The sequence below is a fragment of the Daldinia childiae genome, assembly GCF_008694065.1.
Source record: "Daldinia childiae strain JS-1345 chromosome Unknown Scaffold3, whole genome shotgun sequence".
Taxonomy (NCBI): domain Eukaryota; kingdom Fungi; phylum Ascomycota; class Sordariomycetes; order Xylariales; family Hypoxylaceae; genus Daldinia; species Daldinia childiae.
The window spans coordinates 5,836,188-5,864,043 of record NW_022984644.1 but is presented as its reverse complement, the minus strand read 5'-3'; the positions used below and the strand labels follow the sequence as shown (position 1 = coordinate 5,864,043).

Sequence of the window (27,856 nt, the reverse complement as noted above, 5' to 3'; positions counted from 1 at the left end):
GTTCGGCACAAAGGAAGGGGAAAAAAAAAGATAACTAAACTAAAAGCGTTCTTTGCGTTAGAATTATTATACTTAGGTCCTTCTTAGAAATGGAGCCAATGGGTTAACTAAGTTTAATATGATAAAATACCAATACCATATAGGAAATAAATTATAGGAAGTGTTGAATTTGTCTCCAACTCGACGTCGTTCTACATATCCGTGAAATAAAGAAGCTCGGTAAAAAAGGTTCGTTGTAGGCCGATGAATGGCGGTCCCCGACCAGCCGATCTGCTGGGTTTAGGCCCGTACGATTTAAAAAACCTAAGTCTTGGCATATTTAGTCACGTGTATAGTGGAATAAGCCCAGCGAAGCTAAATTCGGCCAATAAGATTCATGTATTTCCAATTGCTTCAAGGCCTGAGCACTTTTTCATTCAACCTTGTTGTTTAAACCGGTTCGACCTCTTCCAACCCCAACGACGATTCTTACCCGCTCTCTCATTGCATTGTCAACCTACCCGTTGCCCACCTCCTACGAACGGGTAGAATCTAGCCCTTCATGTTGGCAAGGTCTTGCCTGCGCTCTACGCGCATTTTCAACGGCGCCAGAAATGGCGCGACCGCCTTCACTAAGGTACGCATCGACTGACGTCGCCTAGAACCCCCATCTATAAAGCCTGGTGGCTACAGCAATAGCTGTTACAATTATATATAGCGGAGGAAGCAATGATATAGCTAATAATTGCCGTTCTGCAGCGGTCCATCTCCACATCTGGTGCCGGAGTCGAATCCCCTCTGAAACTAAATGTAACTGCCGCCGCTTCCACAGCTCTCGCTATCGGATCCGTGGCATGGTATTACCATCTCTATGGATCTACTGCGCATGCCATGACGCCCGCCGAGGAAGGGTGAGTTCAGGTTTCTATATGTGGAAGAATCATACGATTTATCTTCCTTTAGTCCGACACTAGAAGATAAATGGGAAATTATCTAGTATCTTATATACTAATGATGCTAATACGTTAAATTAGTCTGCACCCGACGGCATACCCATGGGTTCACCAGCAGTGGTTCAAGACCTTTGACCACCAGGCGTAAGTATAAAAACTCATGCTTCTAAGGCTCTATCGTTACTTACATGCCATTAGACTTCGTCGAGGTTTCCAAGTCTACCAAGAAGTTTGCGCGGCATGCCATTCGCTTAGCCGAGTTCCTTACCGAACACTTGTTGGAACTGTCCTAACAGTAGATGAGGCGAAGGAATTGGCGGAACAGAACGAGTACGACACCGAGCCTAACGATGAGGGTGAAATCGAGAAGCGACCCGGAAAGCTTTCGGATTACATCCCAGCTCCGTACAAGAACGACGAGGCTGCTCGAGCTGCCAACAATGGCGCCCTTCCTCCTGATCTAAGTTTAATTGTCAAGGGCCGACATGGTGGCTGTGACTACATTTTCAGCTTACTGACCGGATACCCTGACGAGCCGCCGGCGGGCGCTCAGGTCGGCGCCGGTCTCAACTTCAACCCTTACTTCCCGGGCACCGGTATTGCTATGGCCCGTGTCCTATACGATGGTCTTGTGGAGTATGAGGATGAGACCCCTGCGTCTACCTCGCAGATGGCCAAGGATGTGACAGAGTTTTTGAACTGGGCGGCGGAACCTGAGATGGATGACCGAAAACGAATGGGCATGAAGGTGTTGACTGTTACCGCAGTCCTATTCGCTCTAAGTGTCTGGGTTAAGCGATACAAGTGGGCAACGCTCAAGTCGAGGAAGATCGCCTACGACCCACCAAAGGTAACCGACAAGGTCCGCTCGTAAGGATATCCACTGCTGTATGTACTACTAAGTTACCATACCGCTCCTTTGTTATAGCAAGAGGAGAAGAAGAAAAAAGACTTGAGGTTGCAAGGGGTTGGAGTAATCCTGAGTCACGACTCTAGAGTGTATATCAAGTTCCTAAATTTTAGACGTTCACGGAAAGTTTACTTGAAGTACATGGGCGACTTGATAATGGATTTTTATGATGAGAATATTTTCTCTCAATTTGGTTAACCTCGAATTGCACATTTGCTTATTCGGTGTGTTTTAAGTACTGCGCATGGAGTAATTTCAGTTTGGGGATAAGGTTATCTCTGTCGATAGAAGCTATCCACGTGTATATGTACCTCTTCCTAAGGTAGGTACATTCATACACAACATGGGTAGATTGCCTCTGGGTAGGTACCTATACATTACATTAGTAAGGTATAAGAATATACCTAAAACAGTGAGTCATTAGATAGGATAATCTTTTGAAGAAGTGGGAAGGTGCGCACGGGGAAAGAGAAGGGGGGGTCTTCCTCAGCCTCAACCTTAAGTCTCTAGTACTGTAATTCAGGTAATTCAGTGTTAGGTACATACCAGACTATAACACACATAAACTCGCTATAGTCACCGTCTACCTCATACCTATTAGCACCTATTGGTGTCCAGGTAAGGCGGTGACCTCAATTGCCTAAATGTACCTGGGTACGTATTCTTTCTGCATTTACATTTATACATTTAATTTTACCTTTCTTATTAAACGAACCGTGTCTCTCAACACATCTTACAACTAATCCAAACCTTCCCAATCAACTTCCCGACAGCATATATCACATCACCTATCCAACAAAAAAAATAGCAACCATCTACCAACACAACTTCTTCGAAGTGATACTCACACTTCAGACTCGACACATCTAGACAAGATAGTATTTAAATATACCTAGGTATGTCCAAGTAGCTCGTCTAGATACCATCGCTTCATTCGTGGCGAAGCACCCGTCTTCAATAACCATTGAAGTTCCTAGCTCAGATTTTTACAGGTATTTCATTGGTGCTATTGATCAGATGGCGTACGATCATTTAACCAAGACGGACGATGAGGCTCGTAACCAGCTAGCTCTCGATTATACATATGGCTTTGACACTTCCAGTAAATCTCAAGAGTGGTACCTCGGAGACATAATAGTGAACAGATGGGCGCCTGAGGACGAAATCAAACACTTCACTCGCCACAGCCTGATGCGTGGCTATGAAGAGTGGCATTTGATGTTCTCTTGTGCCAACACTTTGAAAGAATCGAAAGAAGCCTCTTCTTTCAATGACCCCCTCGAGGGACAAGACCTTCTTACCTTTCTCACCGAGGTCCTCTCCCCACGCTCTGGCCCTCTAGATGATGACATCAGCAGACAGAAGTCGAATCTTCATCTTCATACTTCAGATGTTGCACAAGAACCCCAATCTCCCCAACCAAGCACGAAACCAGGGAAAAGGAAGAGAGATGCATCTCACGAACAGACATATCTAGAACAGCCCACCAAGAAGCACGGAATGAACAAGACATCGCCATTCTGGTCCGCAAATAACCCAGATTCTTCCCTTCAGAAATTCCACCAGTCAGCGGATGACAAGGAGTCTAAAAGTGGGAAGAAGAAAAGTGGAAAGAGCTCAAGGAGAAAGGGAGACAGAAAAGCTAGAGAGTCACTGCCCGGATTTATCAGTACACCTCTAGCTGAGAGCCCAGTTCTTCAAGAAGTCCCCAAAGTTCGCCGCAGCCAAGACAATATCTCTATATCGATGGAATCCTATGATGCCGAACAGGAGATAAATCCTCCGTTACTTCTTAAGGATCTTAGAATCTCTTTAAAAGGTTGCCACTCATAGACAGCCGGGAGTCTATGAGTGGCCAGGGTGGTGTTTTGCATACTACTCTTCCACTGCGCGTTTCTCATGCAAATACTGAAGCAGAAAAGTCATCAGCAGGCTTGCAATCACCATCACCTACACCCGGAATTGTTGAAGGAGCTTTCGACGCAGCTACGTTGAGCTTAAGCGAATCGGATGAAAATGAGGATCCAGAAATCAACGGCGCAACATCTCATGAGAGATATAACAGGTCTCCTCAACCAGTAGCAAAATGTATAACTCCAAAACGCAAAACTAAGTCCCCTTACTTTGACACAATGGACACGCTCAGCCCGCTCAAGATAAAATATCCCCGACCTCCTCGAGGAACAGTTCCTTGCGTACCTTTTCCACGCTTAGACGCCTCCAATTTCGGCTTGATTCAAGAAGACCTCGCATCCGATCCTCTTCGTTTGCTTATTGCAGTGACCTTTCTGATACGAGTAAAGGGGAAGTATTCAATACCCGTGTTCCACGATCTCGTAAAAAGGTATCCAACACCGAGACATCTAGCAGAAGCAGACACAAACGATATAATAGCAATGATTAGACACCTCGGTCTTTCTGCGATTCGGGCTACTGCAATCCAGAAATATGCGCGAATATGGATAGAGAACCCACCTCGAGCTGACATTCGATATGGGGTGAAGAATTATCCACAGCTAGGTGACGGTACCGACGTCCGGACTACAGAAACGTTAAGTCCTGACGATCCTAGGTCGTCGGCTTGGGAAATTGGCCATATGACACAAGGTCGGTATGCTATAGACAGCTGGAGAATATTCTGCAGGGATGTCCTTCTCGGCCGTGCAGAAGACTGGAGAGGCAAGGGGCGTGAAGGAGAATTCCAACCTGAGTGGATGCGAGTGTTGCCGGAAGATAAGGAACTCCGTGCTTGTCTTAGGTGGTTATGGATGCAGGAGGGCTACGCGTGGGATCCGAAAACAGGAGAGAAGAATATCCTCCCGGAAGACTTGCGAAGGGCGGTTAATGAGGGTCGAGTTGCATATGATGACGCTGGCGAGCTGCAAATATTGGACAAGGAGGCACTTATATGTAATGGTGCCCTTTAAGGTATATGATAGCTCCACTCACGAATATACTCTCTTATAGGGGGTCGCTCTTGATTGTGCATTGGCTATAAGTACGCCCTACTTGGCCAGCCATAAGATACTAATTTTATGATCATTTAGTATCATAACTTTGTGAGAACCTATTTCAACGTGATAGTTAACAAAATTAGAGAAATATGTTAATTAGTGCCTCTTATCTATCTACATTCCCCAACATCTACCCTATCTTATTCTTCTTTATCTTCGATCAATCCCTTAGCCGTCTCCTGGCGAATAATAGCCTCCAGAATCAAGGCCGTCTTTCTATCGTGTATCTCGTCCAAAGCGTCCGAAGCGCTCAACCAAGCCGCGATCAGGTTTCCCTGGCGTGCATAGGACGTCCGAGTCCACTCCTTAGACCGCAGTTGGCTCTGGCGTAAGTGCTGGTAGCCTAGCCACGGGAAATTGTAAGCTAAGTGCAACTGCATGAGGCGCGGGTGCTCGTCGAGCGAGGAGAGCGCTTGTGCTAGACACATCCGGTAGTAGTGCAGCGAGCCGCCGACGAAGCCCGCGCAGGACCCGAGAAGAAAGCCGATGCTACCACTGCCGGTGAAGATACCGGTTGCGGCGGCGGCTGCTAGACCTACTAGAGCCTGAGAGTGGGTTAGTGGTGGGTTTGGTGATGTGTGTGGAGATAAAGGGGGGATAAAGGGGGGACAAACCGCGGTAGAGGATGCTACGAACATGGAACGGAACATGTAGAGGCCATGGCCGCTTTAGATGAAATTGGGTTAGTTATACATATCTTACTTAGTACTTGTTTATGAGTGTTCGTATACCTTGGTCTGCTCCAGTTTCCAATGGTTCTCAGGAGTTGGCTTACATGGCTACCGACGCTATTGGCGGTGCTCATTTCATAGTCGACCTGAGTGATTGAAATTCATTATGTTAATACTAGTTCTCTAAGACATAAGGAAAGGTATACGCTACCATGTCTAATAATATGACGTGCTTGGAAAATGCCGTATATCAAAATTTGTTTTTCTCTTTGTAGTCCCTCTCTGCGTCGTACGAGGCGTTACCCGACGTTACATGCGCGAAGTATGTAAGTATAAGTGCAGGTATAAGTGCAGGTTATAAGTGCAGGTATAGGTGTATTATTCCCCCCCTGAAGTTGCCGTCTGACAGGCTCCACTAAATAAGATACATAGCGCTGTAATTCCCATAAGCATGTTGCATGCCAACTAACACAAAGCCGACGCCCCATAAACTTAATAGTTTAAGCTTCCAATAGCAACATTCAATATTCCTGTCAATCCAAACTTTTAGCTTACATCATTGATAATTGACTTGTTCATCTCGAGTACCTACAGTAATACCTCCTGCTTACTGCAGAACCGCTTCTTACGTGAGATGGGACGGCTCTTATAGGTTTTTACCTCGAGTCGTGATCGGGGTATCCTACCATCTCCAATTCGCGTATAGAGAGAGAGAGAGAGAGAGACGCATTTGCAATGTCATCTCAGGCAGCGTTGAAGCCGGATCGTTGAGGCCTAACATATGGCATATAGGCGATTAGTAGGTCGGTATAGAATACAGAAATTGCAGATGGGCCTGTGGGAGGAGTATATTAAGTACATGCAAAACCGTCGGACAGTAACACATTGCCTCAATCTTCCTTTCCCTTCCCTTCCCCAAGAGCTGAAAAGCATAACTAGCTCCAATAGGAGAGCTTTAACCCCTTTAACCCCCTTAACCCCTCTAAGATAGCACGACAGCAATACCCCGCAACTCATGCCATACATACAGTCATACATATATACAATAAATAAAGTATACGCGCCATATCCGGGTACTTTAATCGAAACGAACCTAGCTCAGCTTCCTTCCCCCTTTTTTATATATTCTTCCCGGTCGCTCGCTCCATCCCTTGCGTTTACTAACAGGCTCGATGGGCTCGCTCGATTCTCCCAAAGATGAGCTGACCGTGCTGGTCACCGGCTTTGGTGTACGTATTCAGTCTGCGCCATGTCCTCGTTCCCTAGCTAATTGTTGTTTGCAGCCCTTCAAAGAGCAGTATCCCGTGAATCCCGCGTGGGAGATAACTGCCTCGCTGCCGGATTACCTCCCGCCTGACAGGGTTAAGGATCCCGTGCGGCAAGGTCCGTCTGCCCTGCCGGCGGTTCGGATCCTAAAGCACGGTCCGGTCCGCGTCAACTACCAAGTTGTTCGGGACTTGGTGCCGACGCTATGGGATGATCCGGAGCAGAAAGTTGATTATGTCATTCATATAGGGATGGCAGGTCCGCAGCATGTTTATTCTATTGAGAGACGGGGTCATCGCGATGGGTACGACAAGCAGGATGTTGATGGTCAACTTCTTGGTGATGAGCAGAGACGTAAGCTTGAAGGGGATAAATGGATATGGCAGTGAGTACACTTTACCTATGTAGCATTCTACATATCATAAGTATTAACTTATTATCTAGTGACGTTCCCGGAGAGCTTTTAACGGACCTGGAGATCGGAAAGATCTACAAGCGATGGGTTGAGCGCAGCCCGGTAGGATTTATGCCCATAAAAATCCCAACGCTTTGAATATGTACTGACATTAAGAATCCCAAAGGATAACCTCAGACTGCAAATGTCCGACGACGCTGGGCACTACCTATGCGACTTCATCTACTTCTCGAGCCTAGCTCACTTGTATAAGCAACAGCGGCCTAAGAAAGTAATCTTCTTACACGTCCCCTTGCACCCTGACCCTGAATCTCTCAGCCGCGGAAAGGAGCTTGCTTTGCAATTAATTAAGTCGGTATGCGAGGTTGGCCTGCAGCAGGAGCATGTATCTTAATAATTGTGTGGTATATATGTTAGGCACTTTATGAATGGCAGACGGCCCAAGTATGAGTGTACGACAGATATTTGTATGTTAACCCATCTTGTTTGAAACTGTCAACGAAATGATATACATAATTTTCGCTTTTAGAAGCAGTTTGGAATGCTGAAGCCTGGTGTTTAGCTAGGGCTATTAATATCAAGCTTACAACCCATACCATAAACATATATACTAGGTAGTTAGTCCTCCATGGGAAACCGTAGGACATTAGGGGGAAACGATATAACTAAGGCTTTTAAAACAAGTAAAAAATAAAATAATTAAATTTCAATTATTATTATCATCGTTTTTATAATAAGGTCCAAGTGACCTCAAGGTATAAAAAGCATTCTACTTTCCAGGTAGTATATTCCGAAGGCTGGGTTAATCATACCGTTTAAACTTAAAGATATGTATATAAATGATCCAGCGATAGCTGAAAAGTCGGTTCGAAATATTTGGTAACTTAAACGTCATAAACTGGGCCATTGGAACCAATATTAGGACATGGAGATCGTATAGGACATATTTTCCATCCGATTCAAGCTTGGAACACCTCCTCAGCCGTAATATAGCAGTCACTCTCCCTCGGTTGAGACCTATTCTTATACCAATCTAAGAGCTCGACCACATTCTCAAAAACGTCTACCCCAAACTGACCCCTAGTAGTCACATAGCGCCACGACCAATCCCGATTTTCACCTTCCTTTAACCGGCTGTACATAATGTAGCACACCGACGCGTTTCCTTGTCCGCTCTCTAACCCCCCTGCTATTTCATACTTGTCCTCGAATTCATACGCAGTCAACTCGAGGATCTTCTCCCCAGTCACACATCTCCTCATCCACCCCTCCGCGCGAATGTACGACCCGAACGCGCCCCAGCCCTGCCAGAATATCAGCATTTCGCAGTGGTCGCGGAGACGATACCAGCCGGGGCCTTCGAGAGAATCAACGTGTTCTATCAGAAACAACCAGTCTTGCGGTAGCTCCCATTTCCCAGTCGGACACTCGATACGTCCAAGACCCTCCATCACAGCCGCGAGGTACGCCTTGCGCTGAGTAGCCCGCCACGCAGGATCGAAGTGGAGGGCAGCACCGTCGAGAGCGAGCTGCGGCGCTAACACATCCCAGTGCTCGAGGATGTCGGAGGCGCGTTTGATGGGCGGGTTGGTGTCGGAGGCGCCGGCGAGGCCGAAGAGGCCGTACACGAATTCCAGACGGGACTCTTCTTCCTCTTCGGGATACGACCAAAGGTCGAGGTCTTCCATGTCCGCGGCTTCTATTTGCGGGATGATGGCTTTCATGGCGCGGTAGTTGACCGTGCTGATGTGCTCGCGGTAGGCGGTAAGAGCGGAGAGGATGTCGGATTCAGAAGGCATGGTGTATGGTTGTGATGTCGGTGAACCAATTATTATAGAGTTTCTTCGCGCATGGTTGAAAGTACGATAGGAAGAAGGGTATTCAAGTAGGAAAATGCCCAGTCGTACAGCGCTGGGCCCTAGGCGCTGTATAGTGAGCGGACTGAAGGTTGAATAGAAAGACAATAGGTACGACTTATATATATAGGAGAGTTTTTTTTTATAGATACCCAGTTGGTGTTGGTTGGATCATCCCAGGCAGGAAGGCCCCACTTCATAGCGAGAAGAGGGAATGATGGAACGATGAGCATTACTCAATATATTAGTAGTGAATATCTTCGTGATGATAGTCAAGGGCCAAGTGTTCGGATATTTGAAGTTGTAGTTCTCTGGTGAGAGAGTTTGAAAGACAGCAAGGAGACTAAAGATATTAGTGCTATCATTTTTGTAACGGAATATCACTTATACCTACTAGATGAATCCTATATCCAGGGTTCTAGCGTTGTTAATAGAGTATAATGAGATAGATGTATTATTTAATTATAATAGTTGATATAATTGTAGAGTATTCCTGTAACTACCTACATAGCAGAATGAAGATACAACTATTAGTACTCACCTTTCGGGGGCTATACATTAGGATAGCAATCAACTTCATATGGTTGCTCTTAAATTTGGAAAATCTTGCCATCTTAAATTATGAATGCCTCTGTATAAGTTAGGTCTATTTACGCATTGCCGATCTCATATTCTAAACGATCGAGTGTTTGCAATTAGTTATCTCAAGTCCCTATATCCAAACAAAGGAGAGCTCAATCATCAACTACGTGAAGCTTATGGGATTTATTTTCCCAGTCTTTAAGCTTTATTCGTATAGTTAGCAAATGCCCATATCTGGAGTAGTTTAGTCTCGCGTAAGAATATTATATTTAGTTGTGTTGTTAGTCTTTAGTATAGTCGTTTGGATATATTAAGTTCGCAAATAATACGACCATATCTAAAATCATATAGTATTTCATTGGAGGGATATTAATAAATAACATACCATGCTTATTGATTTTAGTATTTATTAAAGGTAGGTTCATATATAATTTCCAATGAACTTAATATATATATAGTTGTTTTCAGATGTAAATGTATAGCAGTATACATAAGGGGGAATAATCGCCTTTACCTAGTTAAAAGCACCTAATAAGGGGGTAAAAAGCAATAGTAAATAAGACTAGCGTGCTAATAAATAAAGTTCGATCATGTGGGCGATGGCAATTCATATTCGCCGACCACGCGGGCATTTACGCCGTCTATTCCAATCGCCGAATTCCTCGGCTACTACTACTCGGGGACTAACCTAGTAGTTCTGACCCATAAATAGACAAATCGGTGGCATTAATGGCAAACAACTCTTCCATCTACTTAAATCAACGACGCCCCAGCGTACCGAAAAGAACAGAGAAAAAAATTCAACTGCCGCAATTATCTATCGAAGTCATATTAGTTACCTACCTATTAATACCTACATAAAGAACTATCTTATCTCAGACATCAGAATAATCCCGTCACAATGTGCATGAAAGCCAACTGCTCCACTTGCCGTAAGTTACAAAGAGTAGACGAAAACTCATTGAATCTATACTATCTTTGATATATACCTAACATGCCTCTCGCTAGACAAAACCACATGGATCGGTTGCGGAAGTCATATTTCCTCCGTCCTAGACAACATTCCACCGCAAGACTGGTGCGTCTGTGAGCCTAAGGTCGAGGTGAACGACAAGAAGTATCCTCCGGGGGCTAAATTTTAATTCGAACCGAAATATATGGGCAGGTTTATGGAGTGATGATGGAGTTGCAACGGTAGAAATCAGAGATTAGCATAGATTAGGATGAGAATTGAGAATTGAGAATTGACAAATGCACTAATATAATAGTTGAAGATTGAATTTTAACTCTATTTCGTCTATCAAAACGGTGGATACGCCTTGCTATGCCCATCTATGTTCATCTATGTTATGCGCCATGCTGTCGTTCACAAACATTAATATATCATAATCTATTCCATCTTCGTCTAGATCTTTTGACCTTTTTGCCACTGTGCTCTAGAGTACTGGATGGGCCACTTCACCTCAACACCCAACTCGTGTGCGACACGTAGAGTGAACTCCGGCTCCCGCAGATATTGCCGAGCGACCAGCACAATATCCGCCTGCGTAATCTGTCCTGCTTCCTCGCCGACCTCGGCACTGTCGTGCGCTGTAGCACCCTGAGTCAACGACTTACCCTCTTGGACAATTGAGCGCGCCATTTCGGCAGTTGTGATGAGTCCGACTGCACCGATAAGGAGATTCAGATTCTCCTTTTTAATAGCCTCGCGAATCTTGCCCGCAAGGTCGATCTGGTAGTACGGGTGTACGTTGAGCTTCGCCCTATCGCTGTTGCCTCCCGAGCTGACGTCGAGCAGGTCAACACCGGCAGCAGGGAGGAGCTTGGCGAGGCGAATGCTTTCTTCAAGGTTCCAGCTAGGCTCGTCGGACCACTCCATCCACTCGGTCGCCGAAATGCGCACGAATAGGGGCATGGTCTCGGGGATAACGCTACGGATTGCCTCGATGATCTCGAAAAGCAGGCGAATGCGGTTTTCAAAGCTACCGCCGTAGTTGTCCGTTCGCTTGTTGCTGAGTGGCGAGAGGAACTCTGTTATGAGATACCCGTGGGCGGCATGGATCTCGATGACGTCGATACCGGCCTCGACGGATCTCCTGGCTGCGTCCTTGAAGGCTTGCACGAGGGTCTTGATGTCCTCGATAGTCATGGCTTTTGGGTCCGGAAAATTCTTGGTGTACTTAATGGCGCTAGGCGCCCATACGTTGTCACCCCAACCGCCCTCTTCAGGGGAGGCGAGGGCGCCTACAGAACCATCGGTGACAAGCCAAGGGGCTAGGGTACTGGCCTTGCGGCCGGCGTGGGCGAGCTGGATACCAAGCTTTTGACCCTGGGAGTGAGCAAAATCCGCAATACGCTTCAGGCCTGCTATCTGGCTATCTTTCCACAGACCGAGATCGTCGGGGCTGATACGGCCGTTGGGGGTAACACTGGTGGCCTCAATGATTGTCAGGGGAGTACCGTGAATTATGAATTGGGACAGATGAGAAAAGTGCCAATCAGAGGCATGTCCGTCGTCAGCACTATATTGACACATAGGGGCGACGACGAATCGATTTTGCAATTCCACGCCCCGGATCTTTATCGGCTTAAATAGGGTCGGAGCTGAGGCCGGGTCCAAGGCCGATCCGGCAGGAGGGTTTTGGGCCGGCGTCCAGTAAGGGACATTGGGGGCCGGCTTGTGAAATGTGGACGACATGATTATCCGTATACGACTCGGAAGGATCAGCTAAGATTTTCGATGTAATAGAGCGTATGCAGTCAGACTCCCAAAGAGAATCGAAAACAGTCTTGGCGTGTATTACGAGGATGATAAAGGGGCGGTATCAACTCGGTTCAATGAGGGCCGAAAGAAAAATAAGATAGCTGTGTATTACCGGCTTTTCGATACTTCGGATGAGATCAAGTTTACTATCATTTTGGAATGAAGTTATTTTATATATGTAGCTATGCTACCATGGTCCGTAGAACCAAGGAGGCAATAATGGGGGACCCTCATCTATCATCTCCATCGTGCTTACATTTAGAATTGCGTAGAAAGAAAGGGGAGAAAGAATGGCCGTCCAATTGGGGCATTTAGAGACTAATTTAGTATGGTAGTACCTACATAGATGGTGTTATTCGAATATTCTATTCCGAATTGCTGAATAATTATTATAACATTAATAAAAAAAGATATTAATAACACGAGAATGTCTATGGAAGCAGCTAGTGTACGGAATACCTAAAGGAAAGTGCCGTTTTTAATTATCCGAACTGAGTCGAATAGCGGAATATAGTGGAATTGATGACGTTACCTAAACTTGTGTTACGGTTGCGATTGCATAGCGGATATTTTAATAGGCAAGTAGGTGGACCAAAAAAAGATAATTTTCTTTTTTTTTACCTATCGCTCCAATCGCAATAGTCACCGAAATATCTCCTAAACAACTTCTAAGATCCCAAAGTCAGGAATCGTATCCACTATAGATGTCCACTACATACACTACACTTCCACTACATAGTCATTATTTATTACTATCATCTCGTGGCGTGCCAGATTTGAAGAATTCTCTCTTAGTCTATTGCGGTAGTTTCCGCTTCTCATTGCCGTCTTGCCGCCCTTCCTTAACGCCGAGTAACACTCAAAGATGCAACATGCCTCCTTCGGCAAGTCTCGTATAAATGATCCTTTATCACTCGGTAGTAGTTTACACAGGCGTTTCCAGTATCAATATTACCTTCTCTGATTTATCGATCTATTACTTCATAATATATATATATAGGTATATATATCTATTGTCAAGTCACACAGAGACGCGCAGAAGTCCAGAGCGTGTAAGAAAAATGTCAGGAAGTGGGGATGAAAAGGGACCGGATCTCGATTTGTCATAAGCCCGTCTAGATGCGGATAGATATCTAACTAGTTACAGCCGTCTACTCTAAGTACGGACGAACCTGCATATTAAGCAACCCCTAAGACATATAGGACGTCTAGCAGCTTATCGCTAACTACATAGTTAATAGAGAGGCTATGCTCTCGGACGAGTCGCAGGTTTTTCTAGAATGTCTCAGATACACGCTTGTTGACAGAGCATAGCCCATCGTCAGTTTCCCCTTCGCTATGAGGTGCTAACGGTATGTAGTTGTAGTTCGAGACAAGTACGGGGTCGGTCATCTAAACCGAACTAGAATTGCACGTGTAGGAACGCCATCCTAGCCATCCTTGTCCTTATCCCGCATCAGGGGCCGAACCTGAAGCAGCCACTCAGATCCGCCGCCTCCGAATCCACCGGCGATCGTGTCACAAATCGCTGCTAGCACCCCCTTGTTCCTCCTCCCCCCGTTACAGGGCTTAACATGGGACGAATCTTCTTATCCGTGTTTCGTGCCGTGATACTGCAGTGTCGCTATGATGCAACGGGTTCATACACTGTCAATGCGGTACAAGTACATAGCAAAATGCGGGATGCCCTCGTAGCCCTGAAGCTCTTAGCAAAGAGTCCAGGCTCCACTACCCGAGACTTCTGAGGAACCCATCCAACGCCTCGGGGCCCTGCCAAGACGTTTATCGGATTGAGACTCACCCGTACCAAAGTTGGCCTATCCAGCCGCTGTTCAGCTTCGATTAGCTTAGCAAGTGTCCAAGTTAGATTCTTTTCTCTTCCTGTAACTATATCGTCGTGATACTGTCATTCGCTCTCTTTCGTATCTTGTGTGTTGGGTACAAAGTCGATAACCTCGAAAGAAAAATAAACATGCTGAGAGGAAGATTTGTCGATAGAAAAGCTTCGGCTGCTTCTCTGAATTCGTAAGTTACAAAGTATTCTTCTATATAAGTAGGCGAATGGAATGTAATGAGTTAACTTTTCTCTCCTCGTTTAGACTTGCCGGTCCAACCACGGTCAAGATACTCGTTGGTCCAGATGGCCAGGAATTCCTCGTTCCGAGAAAACTCCTGGCATCATCATGCAACTACTTCCGGCAGCATATAGACAATGCGCGCGTTAAATTCGAAAAGGGACAGGCTCACGTCATCGTCGTCTTGGAAGATCAAGAACCACCCATGTTCGAGTTATTCGTATACTGGCTGAATGAGCGGAAAAACTTCGACAAGTTCATCGATGCCGCTGAGGCCGACCACTCCTGTCAGGAACTCCACAACAATTTAGTTCTGCTACACATATTCGCCGCCCAGATAGATATTCCCGCCTTACAAGACTGTGCTATGGATGCTATACAAGATGTATACCTTCGAAAGAATTGGGATATCAGCACAAAACTAATCAGATTCATTTATACCTCATGTGACCCCCAAGAGAGCTGCCGACTACGAAAGTGGATCGTGGCTATGACGGCGTGGACACTTGGAGGCGTAGTTACGACCGAAATGTCGAATAGCATCCAACGCCTCTTCGAGAAATGTCCTGACTTCTGGGCCGAATACAACAACCACACGCGCAAAATGGCGCAAACCGGACTCGAGGGTCAATTCAAAAATCCCCAGCTTAGACTCCCTTCCAACAACCTCCGCGGCGAAGAGCGTCAGTTTGGTTTCCGCCAATGCTCGTTCCACACGCACCGATCGACTGCTGGACAAGGACGATGTCCTCACACAGCCTCGCTCTCGCCGCCCATCCCATCCCCATATACAGACGGCTACATCGAGTCAGATTCAGACCGAGGCGATTCAAGGTTTGGATCATCACGCATGGTTTCCCCGAGCAGCGATTCGAGGTTTGGGTCGCGGATGGTTTCCCCGTGTAGCGATACGATACCCGAGTCCGACTTAGAGACCTCGTGAGACCCCGCAGTCTAGATACCACCCGAGCGCAGCTTCGACGAAGCCTTTGTATTTCTATTAGGATCTGTACTATGTACAACTAGGGGGGGGGGGGGGGGGGGGGGTTAGGCAGCGTCTAACCGACGGCTTTGGTCTGGGCGTTGTGTTTGTCTCTACATTTGTTTTACGATATCATCTACGCCTTTGTCCGAGGTAAAATTCTGTGGCCGGAACAGTATAACAGGAACATACCTTATGTGCCCACAAACCGTCGGGTAGGCTCAAACTTACAGGCCTACGCAGTAGACATCACGGCTACTATTATCATATATTTCGATCTTCCTATACCCACGAAACCGTCAGCGTGTTCAGTTTATGTCCACACTTAAGCCACGATGTCTACAGCAAAGATCCAAACTCGCCCCCTCGCCCCAGGTCATTTACGACGAATAAGACCACTACTCCAGCAGAACCAATTACCCATTACCCGGGCCAAGCAGCTCACTATTTTTGTACACATACCCAAGGAGATAATTTCCGATGGGAGTTCTTAGTATATAATTTGTAATTATAATGAGCGTATTTTAGCCTTTTATGGCTTGTATCTGTGCTTATGTATGAGTGTACTAATAATGCCTATCTCGTTGGTAAACCAATCTACAAAAGCCGCTATTAAATATATACTTGCGACAGCCACACTTAGTTTAGTATATACATTCAGTTATTATAAGTTCCTCCCAGAGCAGACATAATTATCTCCTCCATTATATCCGATCTCTTTACGCAAACATCATCCGTGATGTTTTAAGGGACAAGTCTTAGCCTAAGCAATACCAATCACGCAAAGTAGGTCATTGCCACCGGGCGAGACTATGCATAAGGAGAGAGCCTCGACTGGATCACAACATGTAGAAAAATCTAATAGTCAAGTCTAGTTAGTATCCTACCCAAAGTTATGTACGGATGAAGGCAATCACTCTACTCACTTCGTTAATCCAGCTAGCGAGGTTTCCTCTGATTTTCTTTCCAGAATTTTGATCTGTTCAATGCTTTGGGATAGGTTGAAAAGCCTGGGTTTAAGAATATAAGGTGACTTGAACGTCAACTAGCAGCTGGGTGGGAACTAGAATTAAGACACTTAAATTTGAGATGCCTGATAGTTCATATAATTGTAAGGACAGTTCTGTTGAGGGTTTGCTTTGTACTGCCGTGCTTGTTGTGGATTTCCCTTTCGTAACGTAAGAGGCCGCCAGCATACGTAAATCCAGTAAGCTTCTCACACCCCGACAGCAACCACCTGGACTTTCTGTAGTATCTGTTATATGCATTGGGGGTTGATTGTTTATATGAGCATTGTTGATAGGTGATAGGAGTATATATTGGTCACCTCATTTAACTCGTCGTGTTTGGTATGTAACTTCTTAGGGATCTGCGGTTTGGGAGGTATATTGTGCCTTGTTGCTCAGGACGCAAGAGGCCGTCGGAATACGTAAATCCGGCAAGCTTCTCACATCCCGACGACAAGCACTTATACGGTCGGCTGTGCTTGTCCATGTGCTTGCTAAAAAGAAGTTATTAGGGCTTGTTATCAGGGATGTAAAAAGGGTTGGGTTATATCCTACCTCCATTTGCACTTCCGACCGACCGCTTTTACATCTTCCGTAATCTTCACACCGTCGGAGTAGCCGGGCAATGAGTAAGGGAACACTTCCTCATAATTATCAGTTGCTATCTTTAATATCTATCCCGTTAGGCTTAAAGGGAAAACCCAAGCAGTGAAGATGAGTGTTCTCCTCGCAGTTATTAGTGAGCTTAGCGATAATTTCCAGAAAGTCGACAGTTGGCCTATGGGAGGGGGCATCATATTGTCCCCGATTTTGACATCAAATTTATTCGGCCGCTTAAGATATCCAAGTTAGCTTTAGTGATGATGGGAAATGTTTTATTTGCCTCTTACCTAGGAAATTGGAGACATCCTCCCAGTGAGCAGGGCCACTAAACACAATGGCATTATCTTCATATGACGGTTGTGATTGGCTGCTTGGCAGACTCTTATATACGACATGTTGAGGTCTTGTTAATATTGTGTAGTCCTCTAATTTATTCCATAAAACTGGGGTTTGTCATAATCATCCTAGTTGGGGGCTGTCTGGGCACAACAACTTCTCCCCAGTGACAATGTGTGCTGAGGGATGGCCTTGCCTGACCGCGTATATGGTGTTGCTGATGGTAGTAAGAGCGTGAGGTTGTGTGAAAGTCTTGTGCTGTTTTGTTGACAAACACAAACATGCAAATCAGCTGTCAGGATTCTAGATGAGACATCTAGAACAAAGAACATGTTCAGTATATAGACGTAGAACCTTCTAGGTAGTTAGAGTTCCTTGCGGAACAACGAAGGTGTTTCCATGCTGTTTGGTTCCACCTCGTGACATCAGCTTCAAGTATCATCACCTGAGAGTATGTCTCTGCCCTTGTCCACATCTTTGACAGGAACATGATAAGTTCGGTGACGTTGGTGGTCATGTTTCTCCGTCTCACCTTCGACTTGAGAAATAAGTACTTCAAAGCCTTGTTAGAGGTGTTAAATGTTCATAAATGTAACACGACAGTAGACACCCAGATGACAAAAGATTGGGAAATAGGTCAGCTAACTCACATTGTAAGGTGTTAAGTGATTGTCTCTTTCCAGAGTTGTTGATCATGGGTAAAAAAAAAAAATTTAGTTGTGTAAAGTTAATTATGTAGAATAGTTTAGGAAAGAAGGTCCTTTGGTAGTTCAGCGTTTGTTTTGTTGGCCCCGTTCGTTGAGCCCCGGCCATCGAGCCTCGGCCGTTGAGACCTCGTCTGTCGAGACCTTGGTTAGTGGTTTCATTTTTTGTACCTTTAGGTCAGGTGCGAGCATGTTTTGTGAATGACTTCCCTTCCATATGCCTCGATGACGTGATATATAACACAAGGGACTGGGGCAGGTTCAAGGAGATCGAATATATGAAATTAGGTGGCTTACCTAGCAGGAGACAGTATAGATTAGAGGGGGCTTAGGTGCAGAAAAGCAGGGGAAGTTGAGGTAAAAGTTAATGTGATTTGAATAAGATTTGTTAGAAGGTTAGCCCTGTACCACTGAATCACCCACGATAAAGAGGTTGAGGTGGTTATATTAGTGGTACAGCTTGAGGTAGGTAAGTGGTATGAGGAGGTATCCTTTTAAGTATTTGGCTTAGATAGAATTCTGTAGAGAGGAAGGAAAGTGCTTGGCTTTATAAACAGCCTATTAAGCTGGGGCCACATGTTAATATTCAAATTCTAGTACCAGCTCCTGCCCATTATAGAGATTGTTGAGATGATCTCTGAGTCATTTTAGGTTTATTACCTAGGTACAATTAGGATATCACCTTCCAAAATATGTACTTGAGCATATTATTTACCCAGTACATGTACCGTAAGAAGAACAGAAGGTAATGCCTGAGGAAATTTGTATTGATTCAAGGTGAGGAAGCAGCAGTTACGGTCCACTGGGTTCCAATAGGAGGCAGGTAAATGCTCATACGATACAAGGCAAGTGGTAATTACATACATATGATGTACTTATGTATAGTGAAGCTGCTACAGCTCTTGAACTGCTCTTTGGCCGTGGTTGCCATGACAAGCATATCGTTATTCCGCTTAGCAGAGGACATGCTTGTGATTGCCTGCTCGGGTGTAGCTGTGTTGCTATACCTTCTTCTAATACCACCACTACAAATTACTAGATACGGAGATGTGAAGTAGCGTAGCAAGCATAGGGAAAGAACATTGTTTGAGCAGGGGAGAGACTCTTGATTATCTACATAGGTACTTGGTCTCGTAGCGTAGTGAGCTGAGCTGAGTTGAGCTGAGCTGAGCTATGTAAAACTCTACCTAGATACCTGCCACTTCGCTTATAGCGGATTAACGGGATGATATACATGCAGACGTGAAAATAAAAGTAAAGACACGAGGTAATAGAGCTGTCTGAAATGTAGCTAGTGAAATTGCATATAAAGGTATAGTTCGATAGCTGAAGATGAATGACTTAGGTACCTAGGAGGTAGTTATCATTGTATCATAAGGAGCCCCTTTACTAGAACAACATCTCGTACCTATTCCCCTTTATGATTTTCTAGGTGGTACCTCGGGGATTGAAGGAATAGGGGTCGGAGGATAAGTGATTAATCTCAGATATGTACTCAGCAAATAGATGGATTAGTGAATTATAGCAAGGAAACGATAAAGAAGGTATGCTACTATCAAGTGTTTATTATGAAAAACTGCCAGGCGATTATGGGAAATCATTAAGGCACATAGTTTTAAAGCTACGAGCTATCTTCTTGGGAGACATGTACATGAGAATCTCAGTTACTGCAACGCGTAACGAGTCCATTACGTAGGTCTTCAATACAGTCAACAAAGCCAAAGTCAAAGCAACACCTAACGAAACACCTATGCTACATGAGCCGCCGACTATGGCGATTGCAAATGCTTTACCGCAACACAAATTCCAGATGGGGTATCAATCCATACTCCGTTCAATAATGCATGTACCAGCCCAATAAGGCTGTCATCCTGAAAACTTTTCCAGATCCATATGCGTAGTTCGAAAAACCCCTTTTCCGTAAAAACAACTGACTGCTGAGAAATGATGCTGTTGTGATGGATTAATAAAAGCCACCTCCGCGACGACGACGATCATGTCGGTTGCGAGGAGTCCAGCCCGGGTCGAAACCGCCTCGGCCGTGACCACGTCCGTGGCCTGGACCATGACCATGGCCACGAGGTCCCCTAGGGCCGCGGGGCTCATGACGTCGGTCTTCACGAGAGTCCGGAATCGGTTCCTCGATTTCTTCTTCCCATTCTTCCCACTCATCCTTGGTGTGCTCGTCGTAGACTTTCTTCTCTCGTACTGCTTCATCGGCGTCAAAGACGAATCGCGTCGTACCCCCGTCAGGTCCCTTAGGTCCACGCTTAACAGTACTAGTTCCCGCGGCGGAAGGTGTGCTTAGTGACATAGGTGAACCTGTCGATGGTGTAGGGGGGAGCACGATAGATTCGCACTCTCTGCATTGGTTCAGGTAGCGTAAGAGGCCAGCGCGCTCAACAAACTGGTTGATACTGATCTGAGTGTCGATAAAGACTTGCAGGTCAAATATGGGACCGACTTTAGTGACCTTGCCATGTTGTGTGTAAAGGTCAAGAAGATCGAGCATCACCTCAGCTACACACTGCTCGTCTGTGTGCCAATCAAGCGGATCAAGTGTTTGGAAGTCGTCCACGAATCGACCGGTGATCATCGCGGTAAGTTGCGCGACTACAAGGGCACAAGTATATGAGCTGTGCTTTAGAGGTGCATAGGTTTTGTATAGGTCAATAGACATCTTCATAGCAGTCGGGAAGAAGCTTGTGAGGTCAGCTGATTTTCCAAGGACCTTTTTTACGATCTTGGCAAGAATCTTCTGGGGATAGCGGACGCGGAAATCGAAATTAATGGCCTCAACCATATATCGCTCAATGCCGATGATCACCTTGGATGGTTGATCAAAAATCTGTTTTTCGTTTAGCTTATATACATAAAATAAACATATTAATAAACGACTTACCTTGTCGTCTTGCGTAGTTGGATGATCTGAATTCTTAAGGTTGTGATGGGCACACAGAACCTCGCGAGACTTCTTCAGTGTGTCTTCAACCTTGCATGCTACAAATAGAGACGCCAGAGCGGCATCGGTGTAATTGTAATCATGAGTAGGATGTTCTAGGCGGAAGCGATGGTAGAAAGTACACGCGGCATTATAGGTTTTGACTGGTCTAAAAGCAAATGATGATTAATATCATAAATCTCAGATGGGGTAGCGAGGTAACTTACAGTAGAAGTGCTTCTCGGGTAGATTCGATCACCTGAACACCTTGAAGGCGGTAGTTAGCCTCCCTAGCAGCATCCAGTCGCTTCTCGACGAACATGCGGCGAATATGGCACTCGCAAATATATTGATGGCCGACTTTGATAGTTCCTAAGTGCGGGCCAGCAATAATTGCGTGAGGCTCAGTGGTCCCGTTCTTTGCGATGTGATTCGGTGCCATCTCTTCGGTGGTGCTCAATACCAAAGTCTTCGTGTTGCTTGATTTGTTTGTAAAGGTCGATCCTCCTAGTTCGTTGAATAAGGTACAGTGCTGTCGCTGGTAGCTGCGGGTGTGGGAAGCTACGCTGATAGCGTACGAGCTGGGTGTAATAGTAGCGTCCGAATCTTCGGAAGTGTCTGAGTCGTACGAATCATCAGGGTCGTCCGATTCGCCGAAACGGTCCTCTCTTCGATCAACAACGTGGGAAAATCCACGAGCTTTGGGCGAAACAAAGGGATCGTACTGCCCGCTTCCGCGAAATGGAGCAGTATTTCGACCGGTGTTCTGAGCTGCCGAGAAAACAAAATTCTTCGGAAGAGAGGGCGAATTCAGTACATCAAATTCGAAATCGGTATAGCTTCTGGTATGGTGTTCGTAAGAGTTCCATAAACCGCGGGGGGTAGTGGCTGTTGCAACTTGAGGACTGTGGACGTAGTTGTATTGGGAATGAGGATCTGGAGGGCCGATAGATTGAAATGCGCTATGATTGAAGCTCAACCTTGAACCTGGAGGGCTCTGGCTCTTATCGGCTTTAGAATTAATCCGCCCCATTATTTCCATTGACCGCCCTCGGAGTGGGGTGACAGGAAGAGCCGGTCCGGTCCGTGCGGAGGTCCGTGCCGGAGTTATATCGGCACGGTCCATATTTCCGTTGTCCGGCTTTGACAAATCCTTGATTGGTTCCATCGTTTCTTAACAACTTCAATAAAAGCCGGTGCAACAGAAGGAAGACAAATCTTCAATGATGTTTTAAGAAAACGCAACCCTTCAATAGCATGAAAGGCTAAAGGATCTTGATGATTTTGTGGTAAGCAATGATGAGTATGCAACTGACAAAGTGTTGCTAGTAATGGGGTCTTGAATGCAAGAGTTGCTTGTTTTAAATGGCATAAAATATTTTGGGTAGGATAAGAGGCATGATTGATTTATCAAAGATCAATCAAAGTGCCACTAAAAATTAAGATGTGAAGCCATCGTCGTTCTATGTACAAGGTACAGCATGAGTTTGTAGCCTAGAGACCTAAAGGTCAGTTGGGGATGTACTGAATGACTGACTTACAAGCTTTGACCAATGAGAACCTTGGAAGCTTGGCCTGTAACTACCTAGGAGAGGGTCAGCAGGTTCATAGGTAGTAGTTGCAACTATGGCACAGCCACTTCCATTCCTCGTGTTTTAGCATTCAACTTCTATTAAATTAGGTGCTTTAACTTAGCCAGGTACCTATTCGAATTCCATCAGAACATCATCAAGTTCATAATATCCATTCATCCATAATACACACATAATACGCATAATAGATGCGCATTACTACCGAAAACATGACTCTATTACAGAGACTACCAGTGTTCCTTACTCTTACATCTACTCTACGTGTTGTCCTAGGTAACCCCACGACTTTCAATCCGATTTCCACCGTTGCCGATGATGAGGATGACACGCCTCTACCAGTCGTGATTTGGCATGGCCTCGGCGATACCTTCTCAGCCGAGGGTCTACAGTCCGTCGGTGGATTAGTCGAGAAGATCAACCCAGGCACATTCGTCTACTACGTGCGCCTCGACGAGAGCCCCTCCAACGACCGCACTGCGACCTTCTACGGCAATGTGACAGACCAAGTCGCGAAGGTATGCGAAGATCTTGCCGCGCATCCCATCCTCTCGACTGCACCCGCTATCGACGCCATTGGCTTTAGCCAGGGTGGTCAATTTCTACGGGCCTATGTCGAGCGCTGCAACTTCCCGCCGGTTCGGACGCTCGTTACCTTCGGAAGCCAGCACAACGGCATCGTCGACTACAAAGCCTGTTCGGCTGCCGATTGGTTATGTAAGGGTGCTATGGCGTTACTACATGGAAATACATGGAGCTCGTGGGTACAGAGCCGGCTCGTCCCCGCGCAGTACTTCCGCGACCCCAACGATTTAGATAACTACCTCGAGTACTCCAACTTCCTAGCGGACATCAACAACGAGCGAGAAAAGAAAAACGAGACCTACGCTAAGAATATTGCGAACCTTGAGAACTTTGTACTATATGTCTTTGAAGACGACACGACTGTCATCCCGAAGGAGACGAGCTGGTTCGAAGAGGTCAATGGTACTGAGGTTACGCCACTGAGGGCTCGAAAAATGTATACTGAAGATTGGATTGGGTTGAGGGCTCTTGATAGGAAGGGAGGATTAAAGTTCAAGACCACTCCAGGCGAACACATGCAGATATCGGATGATGTGCTAGAAGGTGCTTTTAGCGAGTTCTTCGGTCCCTTCAAGAGTAGCGCTCCGAAGGATGACCAAGAATCGGATGAGCTGTAATTATTGAGCACGTGTATATTCAGTGTATAAACTAAGAGTTAGGATCAGGCACAAGGGGTATCGACTTGTTTTTTTAAATCGAGGATTCATGCTATGAGCTTTTATACCTAATCCCGCCGTACGCCGTCAAATCGTGCTTTAAAGCTTAAGATGCAAATAGAGCCCAACTCCTATTGTCACTTGTACACATATGATTGACTTGATATATAACCTTAGACCTCCAAAGCCTTCTTCGCAGCTTTCTTTTGTTTCTTCAGTGCTGCTTTTCGATCTGCAATCTCCTTGTCCAATTTCGCATCATCACTGTCAGGCAACTTCTTCGTCTTCTTGGACTTCTTCGTTACAGGTTCAGCCTCCTCAGGCTGTCCTTCGAGCGACTTTCGCTTCCTCCCTATATTCGCCTTTTCTGAGGGGAGGATGGCCTTGGCCTCCTCTGAGCCGTCAGCTACAATGTCCTTATGGTCGAGCCACAGCTCGTCCGTTAGCCAGATAGGCAAGGCAGCGGTTTCAGGGCCCTTAATATAGATGCCTCGAACATTCTTCCACTTTCCTGGCACGAATTTTTCTACTAGATTCTTCGCAACCACCTCGACGTTCTCCGCGATCTGCTCGGCGGTCAAGCTGGCATTTCCGATACGGATAGCGGTATTAACCGTAGGTGATAGGTTAACAAGCGCCGCGCTAGAAGCTCTTTCTATTTCCCCTGCTAATTGTATAGGAGTAGCCGTGTTCGGATTCTCTGCATCCTTTGTGCGCTTCACCCTCTTTCCGTCACTCTTCGGCACGCGAGCCTGTATTTCAACGGGAATTGGGCGCTTGGCTGTCGTCCCGTAGAAAGTCTTTCCTAAGATTCCCGGTAACCTGTTGATAATCCGTGTATCACCGAGGAAGATATCATGCTCATTGAAAAGCTTGCGCTGCGCTTCGTACGCCTTGAATTTTGCTTTTAGCTTGGATACGTCTATAACTCGCGTTACGCGCTTTCGCAGCTCTGCAGGGAACTCGTCAGAGGCAACCAGATTTTTATATGCGCGCTGGGGCTCCGCAGTTATCAGGCAGATAGTCGCCTCGGAGTCAGTGTTCAGAGGGTGTGGAACAACGATCTTGCCTGGTTTAAGGCGTCGAGAGTCGGCAATATGTCGCTTTGTAGTCAGGGTGAGCCATATCGGTACCTCTTTGCTAGCTTCTTCAGGGTCGGCTAAGAGATTTCTCTTCTCGGAATTGGCAGCTTCCTTAGATGCTTTCTTCATATGCGCCAGCAACGCCTTGGAAGCTTTCAGACTCTATACAGAGAGGATTAGAATAAGGCATGAGTATAGGGAATAGAAAGGAACAAACCTGGTTTGGGTCTACAAGAGAGACCGCAGTCTCGCTCCGCAGAGTAACAGTCTTTGAAGAGGCCATTGTGCAGCACAATGAGATTGATAAAATGAAATATTGTTATTCGTGAAACCTCGTGAAGTGAAGCCGCAAATCGATATTTTTTTTTAGCTGCAGGGACGTGGGGCTAGAAAATCTAGATTGGTCCAAGCGTCTGTAAGAAAGCTTTTATTCACTGAACTGGACCCACTGAAGTATTTTATGTACAAACAGGTACATAAGCCCTCCACTGGCCAATCACCTCAGCAGCTTTTACTAACTGATATCCTTTTTTAGACATTACTAGTTTAGATCAAATAGTCTATGTCAAGCTTACAGAATCTCAAAGCGCAAGGTCAAGTCTTATACATGAGATTTTAGTCAATGAAAATATCATTTTGTTGAAGTTTAGTTGTTTATTTACCACTAATTACGCTAACTATTAATAGTGGTATCATCGGCTTGCTGCTTAACTGCCCAAAGTCTCGATGGTTAGCGCAATTACTCATATTTATGGTAATATTGCAAGTCGTCAACAATCCATAATTATAAGTGATATTGCAGGCACAATTGCTATTTCTATAAATTGTATACGGAAATAAGCCGTAAATAACTATTCAACAAAGTATAAATACATGTAAACTTATTCGAAGATGGAAGTGCCATGTACCTAAGGGAAGACCGTATAATATTGAATAAGGGTTATTTATTATTTACGATCTTATTATCCAATAAAATGGAACTGCTCCAGCTTAAGTGAGAACTCGGTCTCCACCGCAATGGTTGCTTTTGAAGAAAACTTATCTTATCCCACAACAACGCAGCAGTGATCTGAGATTGCCGGACTTGTAGCCATGAGTGGCCGCCATATCCGAAGACGGAGGAGATTTCGGTTATCGGGCACGTCGAAGCATAACTAAAGCGCTATCGTTACTATTTACTAAATTCAGGTTTAAGAGTTCTTTATATGGCCGGATCTCCCGGTTCATCGTTGATCATGACGTGTAGGGAAAACGCTCGGACTTTTGCTATCGTCAGATTTTACACGATCTACGATGATGAAACAAACTCGAAAATCTGGGGTAAACGCGGACATAGACGTATACAAATCTAGCTTCAAGTTACTTAACTACAAAAACAAAAATGCTAGTTGAATTGAGAAGCGTATGATATTCTAGACTATTATGTTAATCTTGGTTCCCTTCTGCAAGATCTTGGGTCTCAAGAATCCAACGTTAAGGTGATCTACACCGCTATATAAGAATTTAAAAGAATTCTCAGCTTGAAACGAAAACAAGTACCGAACAAGGATAATAAACATCACTCGGAGAATTTTACAGTTTTCTCTCCTTTATGCAGTCAGATTATTAGAATATTCCGAGCTTAACAGGGAAGATCTTTATCGTCAACATGGCCCGAGCGCTCTATTGAAACGTTGGTGTGGTAGCAGAACTGAGCTCCTTTAGTTTCACAAGTTTCGTTGATCTAATGCTCAACTAATCTGATCTGCGCTCATCATCCAATACAAAACGAGAGGTATGAAATGTCATCCTAATCTTAATACATCGCAATATGTGTCACGTATCAAGCTAATTACGATGACAATCTGTTAGTCACATTCGCAGACTGACGGAACGGACGGCGCAGGTGATGATTAAGAAGTAACCCAAGAAATCCAGCCTTGTTTACATAGAAGGAAGTATATATCCGTGTTCAGTACTAAGGGATTCAAAAGAAATCTACCTCTTAAAAAGAATGCCAGGATATAAAATCGACGAAATTGGACAATTATAACCATAGCCCCTTGCCTTTCGGAATCTTACGTACGCCATGTTAGAAATATTAATCCTTCACCATGTTTTCCCAGCTGCCACAAAAGGCAGGACGAGCGCTAGAAATAGACGTACAGCTAAAACATAGATACCTAATTTAAGCTATCGCGCCACAGCATCGCCGTAAATTTTGTAGTTCACAATATTATACATAAAATACTGATCAACTTAGAGAATTTCTTAGTTGGCATTACATAAACGGATGCATAGTAGTATTCGTATTGAGCGACAATAGATGCTATGCAGTACGATATAAAACAAATACCTAGCTACCAGGGTTGAAGTGGCATATCATTGCCAAGCCGGATGAGAGGCTTAATTGATAGGTAGAACACCGCATTTAAGTATCACAATATTAGCTACCCTGAACTGAAAAAATGTTTATGACAGGGGCTTGATAATTATGTACCTATCTTAGCTGCTATAGAAATAATGGAATAACTACGTAGAACTCGAAACTTCGACATGTCTCCTCATAAGTCTTAGAACATGTATTTAGATCCTTTCTTACCTATTTTCTAATATATTTCCTAATTCTGTCAGGACTAACAGACAAAATCTCGGCCGACAAGAGCTTTGAAATCCAAAACTTGGCTGCAGGGATACCTACATGATGCTTAACTGACGAAGTACCGCGTCCCGCATTAAATACCTACGTTCCCTCGCTGGCAGCAATAATTTCTTCCAAGTATCAGACCATTGCCCACATCTTTAAGGTAGTTAGTTCCAAGGTGACATGGGAGCTACGGACTATGTATTTAGGCCCCTGTAAGTAGTATGTGTTAGATTCGTCTTGTGATCGCGGCTTAATAGTGT

At 45.2% G+C, this 27,856-nt stretch overlaps 9 protein-coding genes across 11 annotated transcripts; 4 read left to right on the top strand and 5 right to left on the bottom strand.

The window, feature by feature from the left end:
- Window positions 1-541: 541 nt before the first annotated feature.
- Window positions 542-4,769, top strand: GL218_04305 (the record flags this gene model as incomplete). 2 transcript variants are annotated; one of them, XM_033580899.1, is made up of 6 exons in its annotated part: window positions 542-616; window positions 739-890; window positions 1,014-1,076; window positions 1,131-1,802; window positions 2,835-3,661; window positions 3,829-4,769. In XM_033580899.1, the coding sequence occupies 6 exons, from the start codon at window positions 542-544 to the stop codon at window positions 4,767-4,769; spliced, it is 2,730 nt and encodes a 909-aa protein (XP_033436481.1). The 2 variants fall into 2 exon arrangements, with proteins under 2 accessions (XP_033436481.1, XP_033436482.1); XM_033580900.1 differs by lacking the exons at window positions 542-616; window positions 739-890; window positions 1,014-1,076; window positions 1,131-1,802; window positions 2,835-3,661 and having other exon boundaries at window positions 4,239-4,769.
- A 227-nt stretch (window positions 4,770-4,996) lies between these two features.
- GL218_04304 (uncharacterized protein) lies at window positions 4,997-5,506 on the bottom strand (the record flags this gene model as incomplete). The annotated part of the gene is made up of 2 exons (XM_033580898.1): window positions 4,997-5,401; window positions 5,471-5,506. The coding sequence occupies 2 exons, from the start codon at window positions 5,504-5,506 to the stop codon at window positions 4,997-4,999; spliced, it is 441 nt and encodes a 146-aa protein (XP_033436483.1).
- A 1,193-nt stretch (window positions 5,507-6,699) lies between these two features.
- On the top strand, window positions 6,700-7,602 carry GL218_04303 (Pyroglutamyl-peptidase 1; the record flags this gene model as incomplete). Its single annotated transcript, XM_033580897.1, has 4 exons — window positions 6,700-6,756; window positions 6,811-7,178; window positions 7,238-7,310; window positions 7,375-7,602. The coding sequence occupies 4 exons, from the start codon at window positions 6,700-6,702 to the stop codon at window positions 7,600-7,602; spliced, it is 726 nt and encodes a 241-aa protein (XP_033436903.1).
- Window positions 7,603-8,167: 565 nt separating this feature from the next.
- On the bottom strand, window positions 8,168-9,007 carry GL218_04302 (uncharacterized protein; the record flags this gene model as incomplete). 2 transcript variants are annotated; one of them, XM_033580895.1, is made up of 2 exons in its annotated part: window positions 8,421-8,565; window positions 8,637-9,007. In XM_033580895.1, the coding sequence occupies 2 exons, from the start codon at window positions 9,005-9,007 to the stop codon at window positions 8,421-8,423; spliced, it is 516 nt and encodes a 171-aa protein (XP_033436477.1). The 2 variants fall into 2 exon arrangements, with proteins under 2 accessions (XP_033436478.1, XP_033436477.1); XM_033580896.1 differs by having other exon boundaries at window positions 8,168-9,007.
- Window positions 9,008-11,051: 2,044 nt separating this feature from the next.
- On the bottom strand, window positions 11,052-12,344 carry GL218_04301 (putative NADPH dehydrogenase C23G7.10c; the record flags this gene model as incomplete). The annotated part of the gene is made up of 1 exon (XM_033580894.1): window positions 11,052-12,344. One exon carries the CDS (start codon window positions 12,342-12,344, stop codon window positions 11,052-11,054), a length of 1,293 nt encoding a protein of 430 aa, XP_033436904.1.
- A 2,038-nt stretch (window positions 12,345-14,382) lies between these two features.
- On the top strand, window positions 14,383-15,428 carry GL218_04300 (uncharacterized protein; the record flags this gene model as incomplete). The annotated part of the gene is made up of 2 exons (XM_033580893.1): window positions 14,383-14,435; window positions 14,510-15,428. 2 exons carry the CDS (start codon window positions 14,383-14,385, stop codon window positions 15,426-15,428), a joined length of 972 nt encoding a protein of 323 aa, XP_033436905.1.
- A 4,652-nt stretch (window positions 15,429-20,080) lies between these two features.
- GL218_04299 (CTD kinase subunit beta) lies at window positions 20,081-22,184 on the bottom strand (the record flags this gene model as incomplete). The annotated part of the gene is made up of 3 exons (XM_033580892.1): window positions 20,081-20,965; window positions 21,020-21,227; window positions 21,286-22,184. The coding sequence occupies 3 exons, from the start codon at window positions 22,182-22,184 to the stop codon at window positions 20,081-20,083; spliced, it is 1,992 nt and encodes a 663-aa protein (XP_033436035.1).
- A 675-nt stretch (window positions 22,185-22,859) lies between these two features.
- On the top strand, window positions 22,860-23,849 carry GL218_04298 (Palmitoyl-protein thioesterase 1; the record flags this gene model as incomplete). The annotated part of the gene is made up of 1 exon (XM_033580891.1): window positions 22,860-23,849. The coding sequence occupies one exon, from the start codon at window positions 22,860-22,862 to the stop codon at window positions 23,847-23,849; it is 990 nt and encodes a 329-aa protein (XP_033437370.1).
- Window positions 23,850-24,061: 212 nt separating this feature from the next.
- On the bottom strand, window positions 24,062-25,253 carry GL218_04297 (putative ribosome biogenesis protein C8F11.04; the record flags this gene model as incomplete). Its single annotated transcript, XM_033580890.1, has 2 exons — window positions 24,062-25,132; window positions 25,188-25,253. The coding sequence occupies 2 exons, from the start codon at window positions 25,251-25,253 to the stop codon at window positions 24,062-24,064; spliced, it is 1,137 nt and encodes a 378-aa protein (XP_033436034.1).
- Between the last annotated feature and the right edge of the window lie 2,603 nt (window positions 25,254-27,856).